At 35.9% G+C, this 12,374-nt stretch overlaps 1 protein-coding gene across 3 annotated transcripts in view; it reads left to right on the top strand.

The window, feature by feature from the left end:
• The window catches only part of RALYL (RALY RNA binding protein like), a 751,148-nt gene that overhangs the window by 595,664 nt on the left and 143,110 nt on the right, over positions 1 to 12,374 (top strand). For all 3 annotated transcript variants that reach the window (XM_047782953.1, XM_047782954.1, XM_047782952.1), the window contains exon 3: positions 11,166 to 11,241. In XM_047782953.1, coding sequence (XP_047638909.1) covers positions 11,166 to 11,241 — 76 coding nt within the window. The remainder of the gene's footprint in view (positions 1 to 11,165; positions 11,242 to 12,374) is intronic.

Raw genomic sequence — 12,374 nt, 5'->3', positions numbered from 1 at the left:
ATTTCCAAATTATAAAACACATAGCACTGTGGCATTGGTGTTTTAAACACTGAATGAGTACAAAGTCACCACAAAAAGAACTGAGAAAATAAGTTCATATGTACACATATGAAAAGAGAGAAACTAGAAAAGGAAGGGAACAGAAAGAAACAATACTCAAATCTTAGGGTTTACTTTACTTCACTGAGTGAAATCTGAGCTCATAAAGAAATTGCTAATCTACACTCTATATTGGTTGAGATTTAACTTTCCTTAAGGAATAGTTTGTCCTCAAGTATGAAACTCTTGGGATGTAAGGAAATTATGTTGTCTATACATTAATAATGAACATATGGCTAAGATTACTTTTCACTAACTGTTTTATATTATCACTATTGATCAATAGATCATTAAGTGTATTTATAAAGTCATTAATAAAAATTCTAAACATATTCACAACTCTGATGGAACTATTATCCAAATATTATATTTTATTCATTTGGTTTCTGGAGGCTTCATCTCTTAATAAAACATGTTGTCCTTCATTTTCACCTCTGTAAGAGACTTGTAGAGATGGTCATGGAATATAAAAACATATCTTCAAAAAATTTATCCAAGATAATATGAGATAAAATGATAGAAAACAGTGATACAAGTAGAAATTTCCAGGAATTAGTAAATTCAGATTTGATCATTTTTGCCATCTGGTGTTTGCATTATACCTGCTAGGAAATGTGCTTCTGTTCTCTGTTAAATAACTTTAGACATTTATTAAACATGCATCAAAGCCACAACACTTCATTGAGTTTCATGGCTATTTATGCTTCAAGGCAAGTCAAAACTATTTTGACAATTAGCTAATGGGAATTTCAGTGGGAAGAGCAAAATAAACAAAGGAAGGGACAGAAACAAACTGAGACTTTTGCAGAGCTTGCGGATAGATGTGGGTCTGTGAAAATGCTAACAATGTAACTGTTGCCTTGGGAGAAAACCACCTCATCTATGAAGAACAGACCCTAAAGAGCATTGTCAGCAATAGAAGACCAGGCACCATGTTCACAAACACCAAGTCTATGTCTTTATTGCAATGTTCATCACATTTACTGTAGTTAGCTGCATGTTTACCTTTCTCTGTGATATCCTGGGAACATGTTTATATCTATCTACCCAACACTTAGTGCAGTTCCTGGAATGTTCTGTATATTCAATAATTATTTGACCAATGAAAATGTGATATGTGGCATCTCTATTTTCTTCTTAATATAACTGTTGGATGTAATACATAGAAAAAAAATGGGCATCCAAGTGTATATGCCCACTTCTTTAACTTCAGTTTTTATTAGGGAAAAAAAAAAATGGTTTGGATCTAAATAAGTCCATACAATGATCAGACTTACCAGTTAATTAGTAATAAGTTCAATTTTCCATTTTTATTTGTCCTTGCAGACCAAGCCAGGGGATATAGAGTATTTTCTGGTAACAAATGGGAATCTGGCCAACCAGTGATCTTTGCATTAGCATTCTAATAACCAGAGGCCAGCATGCCATAGTGCTGTGTCAGAACTAATTTATGAAACTTGGTCCAGAGGCTCATTAAAATGGTCACAATTCAGTGACTGCCCAGTAAAATTAGACTACAGTTTCATTCCCATAACAGAGAATATTTTAACATACCATTAAGGACATATTTCAAGTGTTAAAACTAGCTTTGATTCCATGAAGGGAAAAACAGCAAGATTAGAAAGCCATTTACTTTTGTGCAAAATTGGTTCCACTTTCAGATTTAGGCTTAAAATGCTTCAAATGTTCATTTTTTGGAATATATACTTGCCTCTACAAGTCTGGTACATTTTTCTCTTAGAGTAAAAGCACTTCTGTGCAGCTCCATCAAACCACAGGCTTGTGAACCTACCTGGCCAAGAAATCTCAAGCAGCTCAGTTAAAAGGCAAATGGGTTTGCTCCATTGCTGCCAGACAAATCTCTGTACAGCCTTCCTTTAATCATACAGCTTCCCCTGGTGCCAAACTCCTGAAGATTCAAAATATTACTTTACAAGCTGTTTTCCACAGCTAAACTAAGTTTAAATGGCATTTTTAAAATGTGGCATCCAAGATCTGGTTAAGAGCAGTGAGACAGGGAAAGTTCCAGAATTTGAGCCTGGTGCAACTTCTGCTGACTCTCAGATGGTAATTTATCTCAGGGCAAAATAGCCCCTCTCCTACTCATTCAGTGTCTGGCACATGAGCTATGCTCAATAATAAAGACAGTGGTAGGGAAACGAGCTAATAATATTATTGTGAAAACCATTTAATTTCTCAGTGTCTCAAACATCTAGATACATGACAGGGAATAATGATTCCTGCAGTGCTTATTGCACAGGATTGCTCTGAAGATCTCAACTAATAATAACTGCAAAAAATGCTTTTAAATAGTAGGTGCTTATACTAGGGTAATGTATGGGTTTATGCATTCACTTGTCAAACATAACAGACTATTCTCTTTATCTCCTGAATTTTTATTCAATGGAACAGTAATGAATCCCTAAATCTTCCAAATGCGAGCAATAAAATATTCTGAATGACTTTTCCTGGTAGTCTATGTGCCATGGATGAATTATTTAATCTTTTTATTTTTTTTTTTTATTTAAAACTGGGGAAGGAAACAAAACAAAAAAAAAATCCAAAAATACAGATACTACTTTTAATAAACCTCTTTAGAAAAAATATTTCTTTTAATTTTTTCACGATCTAAAAAATAGCATTGGTAATGTGGATGCCTTATTATACTATAGGTTAGATTCGCTTCAATATCAAGGTTAAATTTCCCTTGAAATAACAGATGCCAGCAGTAGTAGAGGTAAATACAAGTGTTTGTCTATTATAGCAATATAAATAACATGTAATTTAAAACATTAAATTAACTTTTCAAAAGAGGATATTCCAAATTGCATACATAGCAAAGAAATGAATGAGAAATATTTTTCTAAGTATTTCAGGGTATTTCATAAACCACTGTCCTGAGGGCACTCTGCTTTGCTGGATATTAACAAGTGTGCTGTCCGAAAAATTCTCTATATTTACATACATAAAAAACCATTTCAGTTAAACACAACTGAATGCTTCTTTTTTTCCAGAATCTCACTCTTTAATATGCATTTAAAATATAAGACAAAGGGATATATTGTAGCATTTTTACCAAATTTATTTCACTGTGGTTTATTTGTTTGGCAACATACTTATTAACACCTTCTAAAACATTGTTCAGATAAATACTACTTTAGCAAAAGTTCTGACAGAGTATGTTTGGGTTGGACACACTACAATCCATGCAAGAACACACCTTCTGGCTTGTATGAATTTAGTTGACCAGTGGAGTCATAGAGCACCTGCTGGATAAATAGCAATGTGCAGGATGCTGAAGGACATAAGAAGTTGAATGAAGTTATGACTCCCCTTTATAAGTGCAAAATCAAAGGGAGCAAACACGCTATGAAGTCAGTGCCTTGGGAATAGGGAACGATGTCATGAAGTAACATGGGAGTACAAAGAAAGAGAGTCACATACATTTGGGTGTAGAATTGCAGGTATCTTCCAAGGGCCAAAAGCCTGAAATAATCGAATACTTTTACTGTCATCTTTAGTAGTATCCTCACAAGAATTGGTCCAATAAATATATTCGCTTGTGTTGGATATCATATTAAGGGTAATGCTTTGGAATAGTGCCTGTCTCCATTTGCTTCATCTCATTTACCTCAAATCAGAACAGGTTCAGCTCGTTGACTTTTTTCAGTTCTGTGACTTTATAGTTGTTTCTGTCATGGTATTGACTTCACTTATTTAGTTTAAAAATAACGAAGAAAAAAAAATAAAAATGAAGAAGAAAATTGATTAAATTTTAGAGCCTTTAATATATTTTAAGTAATTTACTTTGAAAAGATATCGTTAGGATGTTTTCAATTGTTTGAATGTGAACTTTAATATTAGAAGGATAATTTTAGAGTACATTTTAATTTTTTCCCATAGATTTTTTCCATATGCACTTGAAATATTGAAACTTAAAAATAGATACAGGGTCTGTTCTATAAGCTTCATGGTTGGTTCTTACAAAGGCTCATCATGTCATGTGACAAAATGCAAACACCTCTTCTCTTGCCATGTGGAGGTCTGCTGTCTCCAGGATTCTAGCCATAGGTAAAGCTTTTAGCTTCCTTCTGCTTTGTTTCTCTGCCTACAGAGGGTCAGGGGAGTTCCTCCACAGAGGTGTCATGTGTACTGAACCCAAACAGAAACTCGTCAAGAGATTTCTTTCTAATGGTGCTTAACTAGTTTTACCAACTTCCTCTATGAGAGAATGTGATTTTTTTTTTGTCTTTTTGCTCTTTCTTGGGCCGCTCCCACGGCATATGGAGGTTCCCAGGCTAGGGGTCAAATCTGAGCTGTAGCCCCCGGCCTACGCCAGAGCCACAGCAACGTGGGATCCAAGCCGCGTCCGCAACCTACACCACAGCTCACGGCAACGCCAGATCGTTAACCCACTAAGCAAGGGCAGGGACTGAACCCGCAACCTCATGGTTCCTAGTCGGATTCGTTAACCACTGCGCCACGACGGGAACTCCAGAATGTGATTTTTAATAGAGTCCACCGATTTGTTATATAGGTATCACTATAGGTACATCTGTACAAGAAGTAGAAATTTTACTCGGATTTTTTTGGCCCATTTCAAAAGAATTTGTTGAGAATGATAAAACTAGATCTTTTCTTGAGAATAATGGATCTCTAAACATTAGTATTTAGTAGGAATCTGTTTGCAAACTCAGGAATTTGAGAAATAACACTTCATTTTCTGTATCTCAACGTTTTACTCCAAAGGCCCCATCTTATGAGAGTGGTGGAAAATTGAACCTTGGTCCTTCTTCCTCTTGCCCTGGCTTTGGGTGACTTCCCACAGGACTAGGACAATCAAGGGAGGAAGTCTCAAGAGGTCTCTCTGTAGCTGACCACAAAGTGCAGTGTTAAGAGGCCATTTTTGTAGGGTTCCTTTGAGGCCAAGAGCTCATGAGACATGAGAACCTGAGCTTTGGCTTCCACATGAGCCAAGTTGTTCTGAAAACACTATTAAATGTTGTATTTATAAAGCTCAATGCAAAGGAAATGCTCATTGATCCAGACCCTGGCAAGGCTTTATGTTCACTGATTAACTGAGCTCACTGTCCCTGTCCCTTCTTCCCTGTCTAAGTCCAACTCTTTTCACCCTCATTCCTGTCTGCTAATACCAGGTTATGGATGATCTTTGCTATACAAATGTAAAATATATAAATTTGCATATTTAACTATACCTTTCCATACTTTCAAAGGAAGGTATGCACTTGAACACTATTCAGTATCTATAACAAACAAAAGATTATCTTCATTTTCTATTTCCTTTGGACAGAGGCTGGAGTCTAGAACCATGGAGTTTAATAGCCTTTCATAAAAGGCTTTCTATTGTATGCATATGCTGTGAAACTCTGAACCACTGGTCCCATATTACTTTTTTTGTCCACACCTGTGGCTTGTAGAAGCTCCCAGGCCAGGAATCAAACCACAGCAGTGATCTGGGATACTGCAATGACAATACCTGATACTTAACTTGCTGCACCACAAGGGAACTCCCCTCATATTATTTTTAAAAAATAAGTGTTACAATATTTGAGTTGGTAGACTTAATTTACTTATAATATTTTTATGTTTTCATTTCAAAAGTCATGGAGTCTAAGCTAGAATATATATTGTGTCTTTTTTTTTTGTAATCTTTTGAGGGCCACACCCATGGCATATAGAAGTTCCCAGGCTAGGGTGGAGTCAGAGCTGCAGCTGCCAGCCTATACCACAGCCACAGAAATGACAGATCTAAGCCCTATCTGCCACCTATACCACAGCTCACAGCAACTCCAGTTCCTTAACCCACTGAGCCAGGCCAGGGATCAAACCTGCATCCTAATGGATCCTAGTTGGGTTCATTACCACTGAGTGAAAAGAGAAAGCCCCTGTATATTGTGTCTTATGGTATTTCATGGACATGTACCCTCTACCATCATTACAGAGTTTACAAGAATAATAGAAATCTTCATTTGTTTTACTCACTGTTTTGGTTCAGACTCTATCATCTATGAAAGATTTAGACAGCCTAGGTCTTGGTTGGCCCTTATTGCAACAAACAAATTATACAATGTCTTCATAATTCATTCTCAGGGCTGCCCTTTGCCTGGAACTAGAGGTTATTTTCTCCTCAGATCAGATGTAAAATTCTAATTGGAATCTCTAATAATCTTGTTACATCCAATAATCCACCCTCCCAAACTATTCCTTTTCTTCTTTTCGCATGCACCAAAATCCACTGCCTCTTACCTGAAAATTCACTATTACACATCTTACCATCTTTGTTACCATTCTTTCATAATTCTTTATTAGTTATAGCACAAATTGAAATTTTATATATATATTAAAATTTTAAATATATAAATTAAAATTAAATTTGTAGTACAAATATATATTTATAAAAATAAAATTTATGTTTAAATTATACTGAATGATGCTGTATTATAAACTTACTTTCTACCATCCAGTTTAAGAAATAGTATGTTATGGAGTTCCCGTCGTGGCGCAGTGGTTAACGAATCCGACTAGGAACCATGAGGTTTCGGGTTCGGTCCCTGCCCTTGCTCAGTGGGTTAACGATCCGGCGTTGCCGTGAGCTGTGGTGTAGGTTGCAGACGCGGCTCAGATCCAGCGTTGCTGTGGCTCTAGCGTAGGCCGGTGTCTACAGCTCCGATTCAACCCCTAGCCTGGGAACCTCCATATGCCGTGGGAGCGGCCCAAGAAATAGCAACAACAACAAAAAACAAAAAAAAAGAAATAGTATGTTATGATTAACTTTGAAGCCCCATAGATGTCCTTCCCCGTCCCATACCCTTGTCTGTCCCTTTAGAGGTAAACTTCATCCTGAAATCATTGTCTATTTCAGCTTGCTTTTCTTAGTTTTATTACATGCATTTTAATTCCTATGCAACATATAGTTTAAATTTATATTTTTATTAAGATAGGAGGGTTCAATCTGTCAGTGTTTTTCCAAGATATCATTTTTTTTTTTTTTTTGCTCAGCCCAAGTTCCTGAGAGTTATCAGTGCATCAATGTTGTTGCCAAGGGCTCTTAAGTTTCTCTTCTCTCTCTTTCTCTCTGTGTCTGTTGCTCTTTTTCTGTCCCTCTCTTTATTTACTGCTGTATTGTATTCAATTATATAAGTATACTGCAATTCATTTATCTAGTTACCTGCCAATAGATATCCGGGTTTTCCATGACTTTTTTCTATTTAACTATACTGCAGTAAACATTCTTGTACATATTTTAAGATAAACATATTCAAGTGTTTTTTGAGGTACATACTTCCTGGTTCATAGGGTTTGAGCATTTGAAGTTTATTATAAACTACCAAATTATCTTCCAAAATATTTGTTCCTAACTTATGGTTATACTTGCAATGTATACATTATTGATAATCTCTCTTTCTCTCTCTTTTTTTTTTTTTTTTGGCTTTTTAGGGCCACACCCATGGCACATGGAGGTTCCCAGCCTAGGGGTCGAATCCAAGCTATAGCTGCTGACCTACACCACAACCACAGTAACACCAGATCCAAGCAGTGTCTGCGAACTACACCACAGGTCATGGCAACACCGGATCCTTAACCCAATGAGCAAGGCCAGGGATAGAACCTGTGTCCTCATGAATGCTAGTCAGATTTTTTTCCGCCGCGCCACGACGGGAACTCCCTATAAACTACTAAATTATTTTCCAAAATAGTTGTACTAATTTATGCTTATACTTGCAATGTGCACATTACTGATATTCTCAGACTTCGTAAATTGCAAATGTAATGGATGTCAGCTATGTGTCATAGTGTTTTCATTTGCATTTACCACTACTACTGAGGTTGAGAATCTTTTCCTGTTTACTTCACATTTATTCAGCATTTATGTTTCTTCTTCTGTAAAATGTCTCTACTAGTTTTTGCCCAGTTTTCAATTTGGTGGTTTGTTTCTTTTTCCTATTGGATGGATGAATACTTATGCATTCCAGAAACAAATGCTGTATCAAGGGTTTCTTCATCTAGTTTGTAGTTCTTTTCTTTGTCTTTATGTGACTTTGGGGCAGATATTCTTAATTTTAATGTATTAGAATTTATCATTCTTATATTTTAAAGCTCATATTTTTTATGTCTGGTTTAAGATTATTCTTCCATACTCTGATCTCATAAATATATTCTATATTTCCTCCTAAAAGTTTTACATTTTTTCTTCTCATATTTAGATTTTTAATCCAATAAGTAATTGATTTTTCTGTATGATGAAAGGTAGAGATCCAATTTCATACTTGCCTGTGCAGTAACCAACTGCTACAACATATAAAATCTATCTTTTGCTCACTGATCTGTTGCACCAACTGCATTAAAATTCACGTGTCCATATATGTGTATATGAGTTTAGGGGTTCTCTAATCTGTTCTCTACTAGCCTGGGTTCATTTTCTATCTTCATACCAAAACTATAGTCTTTACTAGTTTTAAAATTAATCTTGGTAATACAAGTTTGCCCAATTTTTTTTCCTTAAGTGTATCATGGCTATTTTGATGTTGTGTTCTATCATGTAAATTTTAGAATCAACTTGTCAAACTCCACACAGACATAAAAAGATATTTGATGATTTTATTGGAAATACACAAAATCAATAAATCAACTTAAGGAGAATTGAAATATTTATTATATCAATTTTTCAATTTCTCTTTTTATGTAAGGTACATGAAAAACCTCACAATACAGTTTTATAATATTCTCCATAAACAAGTTTAAACTTTATAAAGTATTTATCCCTAGGTACTTTACTTTTATGGTGTATAAATGGTATCTTTTAAAATTACAGATTTAAATATGTATTGCTATGTAGACATATGCAATTAAATTTTGTTTGTTGGCTTTGAATCCAACAAACTTATTAAACTGTCTTATTAATTGTACTAATCTGTGGATGCTTTGGTGTTTTTATCTGGACCCACATGTTATCAGCAATAATGACAGTTCCATTTCTTCTTTGCCGTTTCTGATATTGTATTCCTGTCTTAATTCACTGACTACAATATCCAGTACAACGTTATAAATAGTTGATGGTAGTGAATGCCCTTTAAAATCCCTTAATCTTGGAGTTCCTATTGTGGCTCAGCAGTTAGGGACCCAGTGGTGTCTCTCTGAGGATGTAAGTTTGATCCCTGGCCTTTCTCAGTGTGTTAAGGATCTGGCATTTCTGCAAGCTGTGGTGTTGCAGATGTGGCTTAGATCCAGTGTTGCCGTGATTGGGGCATAGTGGGCAGCTGCAGTTCTGATTAATCCCCTAGCCCAGGAACTTCCATATGCTGCAGGTGCAACCCAAAATAATAATAATAATATCCTTGAATCTTAAAGAAAATGTGCCTAATATCTCACTCTTAAGTATAGTATTTACTATGGATTTTATACAGATATTCTTTGTGAGGTTGAGGAGGAAATTTCTTTCTCTTCCTAGATAAGTATTTTACCACATATGGATGTTGAATTTGATGGTCATGTGTTTCTGACCTTTTAATGTGGGCTGTGTCTCCTGTTCCTTCAGATCCACAAAGACATGAAAACTAAATCTTAAGTTCTGGCTTCAACAAATGTCTTTAAGGAACCAGCCAGGTTCAGTGCTCCATTTCCATCTAAAATATCCTTCTTCCACTCAGATGTAGGCTTATGTGAATGCCTTACTTTCTTGCTAGCTCAATGTTGTAGTTTTAAAAGAGACATATTCTATTTCATCTAGACATTTTGGTTATTTTTATGGATGGGTAGCTCACCCATCACCATACAGGGTATTTAGCCCACTGTACAAGATATAGAAGTTTGCCTTTTTTTTTCTGTCAAAATAATGTCCCTCACTTCTTTCAAAGCATTTCTTAATATTCACCTCATTTAGAGTTTCCTTTTTGTCATCCTCCGGAAACTTTATTAATTCTAGTTGTTTGTATCATTTGCCAAACTTTTATCACCCAACTCCATAACAGTTGTACAGTTTTTGTTGTTTTTTTTTTTTAAGATTGAGGTTGGTCAATTGCATGCAAATACTCTTTTGTCATGTACTTGTAAACATTTTCTTGTCTTATCTTAGCTAGACTGTATGGTAGTTTTGGTTCATGAAAGCAGAGGATATGCTGTCTTTTCCTTCTGATCACCCCAGAACTCTGTAACTACACCTTCTGTTGCTGAGTGCATTTTGTTGTTCCTCCAGTAAACCTAGTATGTTTTACAATTATGCCCTTCTACATGCCTTTCCTACAGAGATGGAAAAGGTATTACCAAAGGAAATGTAGCAATTCCTTTTGTGAACAAAGCTCTACTCCATGCAAATGTCTATACAAACCAATATATTCCCAGCAAAAATCCAAATCAGTAGGTTATCTCACTCTCTTTCTCAGTCTCTCTCCCTCTCTCTCTCTCTCAATTTTTAGTAAACATTCCTGATTCACCTACCTTTTTCAGCATTTTCTTTTTTTTAGCACTTTTCACCTTCTACTATGTTATGTAGTTTCCTTTTTTGTTACAGTCATTGCTTACCATCTATTCCACCTCCACCTCAGTAGAAGGTAAGCCCACAAGGGCATGGATCTAACCTGTTTGGTACATGATGTGTCTCAAAAAGTGCCTGGCCTAGAGTAGATCCTCAGTAACAGTAGTTGAATGAATGGCGTATAACATTTGCATAGGTAAATGGAAAAAAGAAAATTACAACTTTATGATTTACTTTTCTCACATGGTTTAATATTTTCTTTTTTTCTTTCTTTTTTTTTTTTTTTTGTCTTTTTAGGGCTGCCCCTGCAGCATATGGAGTTTCCCAGGCTAGGGGTCGAATCTGAGCTGTAGCTGCCAGCCTGCACTACAGCCACAGCAATGCGGGATCCAAGCTGCATCTGCAACCTACACCACAGCTCATGGCAATGCTGGATCCTTAGCCCACTGAGCAAAGCCAAGGACAGAACCCATGTCTTCATAGATAGTAGTTGGGTTCGTTAACCGCTGAGCCACCATGGGAATTCCTGGTTTATTATTTTCTTAATCAGTGATGTTTTGTTTTATGCTTTCAGATATCAACATGGCAGGAGAACCCAAACCATACAGACCGAAACCCGGAAATAAGAGGCCCCTTTCTGCACTTTATAGGTAAGTAAGCAAACACTCTTTTATGATATGTAGAGTGAAATTTTCTTGCAGCTTTGAAAGGAAATATAACATAAGTAATCAAATATTTTGAAGAACAATCCTTACTGGAATAAAGTACAACAAAATGCTGGTGATCAATATATAAATATATCAAGCAGTATGGGCAGGCATCTTGCCTAACTGTCTCATCTTCACTTAACCCTTTCACAAGATATTCCTCTAATAAAACCTCATAAAAATCTCTCATGACTATACATGGCAAGTAGCGGAAAGGACAATGTTTGATGACTACTTCATGTTACATACTACAGGTGTTATACATATTATTTAACTTAATTTTCATAGCAGTCCTGCAATATAGATATTGCTACTCTCATCTTACCGATCAAGAATCCGATATGTAATTTCTTAGAGATTTCCTAAGTCACAGGTAAATGATGGTGCCAGTACTCAAATTCATGCTTTCGATGCCATGCCTGAATTCTTTCCCATGGACCAGTCACCCCGGTTTCACCAAAAACAGCAGATATCGTCCTTTTCTTTTCTAGAGAGACATAACTAATGTTAGGCTTCCCCAATATACTTGGGTCAGAGTCAATTTAACATTCTGGTCTTTCTCCTCTACATGCCCCAAGTTACCAGTGGCTATGCCTATAATCTCCATTCCCGGTAGACACAGTACACTATACTTAGCATTTTTATTGCTCTATGTATACTTCTATTAGGTTTCAAAAAATTTAGTTGATTTGGAGAAGATGTCAAGAGTAAACTCACAGAAATTTTGGTTCTTTAAAAACAGCCACTTTTGAAAAAAAAAAAAAAGTTAAGTGTTCTGCTGCTGAGGCATATGTCCCACTTCATGTACTTTTGCATTGGCTTTTGTAATCTAAGTGCTGACTTTGCATCTCTCCGTTAAATTCCCTTTTGTTAGACTTAGCCAATTGTTCCAGGCTATTGAGATCTCCTATCATCCAATTTATTTGGTCCTGTCCCAGATACATATCTTCATCAGTGTCCACATCCAAAGAGCTAATGTAAGTTGTAAGCAAAGCCCCCTTCTTCCTGATATCATTTGGATAAAGGAAAATTGAGTTATACATATCAAAATTGATTATATTCCAATATAGTATAGC

The sequence above is a fragment of the Phacochoerus africanus genome, chromosome 6 (assembly GCF_016906955.1).
Source record: "Phacochoerus africanus isolate WHEZ1 chromosome 6, ROS_Pafr_v1, whole genome shotgun sequence".
NCBI lineage: Eukaryota > Metazoa > Chordata > Mammalia > Artiodactyla > Suidae > Phacochoerus > Phacochoerus africanus.
The sequence above is the reverse complement of the archived record's forward strand: the minus strand, read 5'-3'. Positions and strand labels throughout refer to the sequence as shown.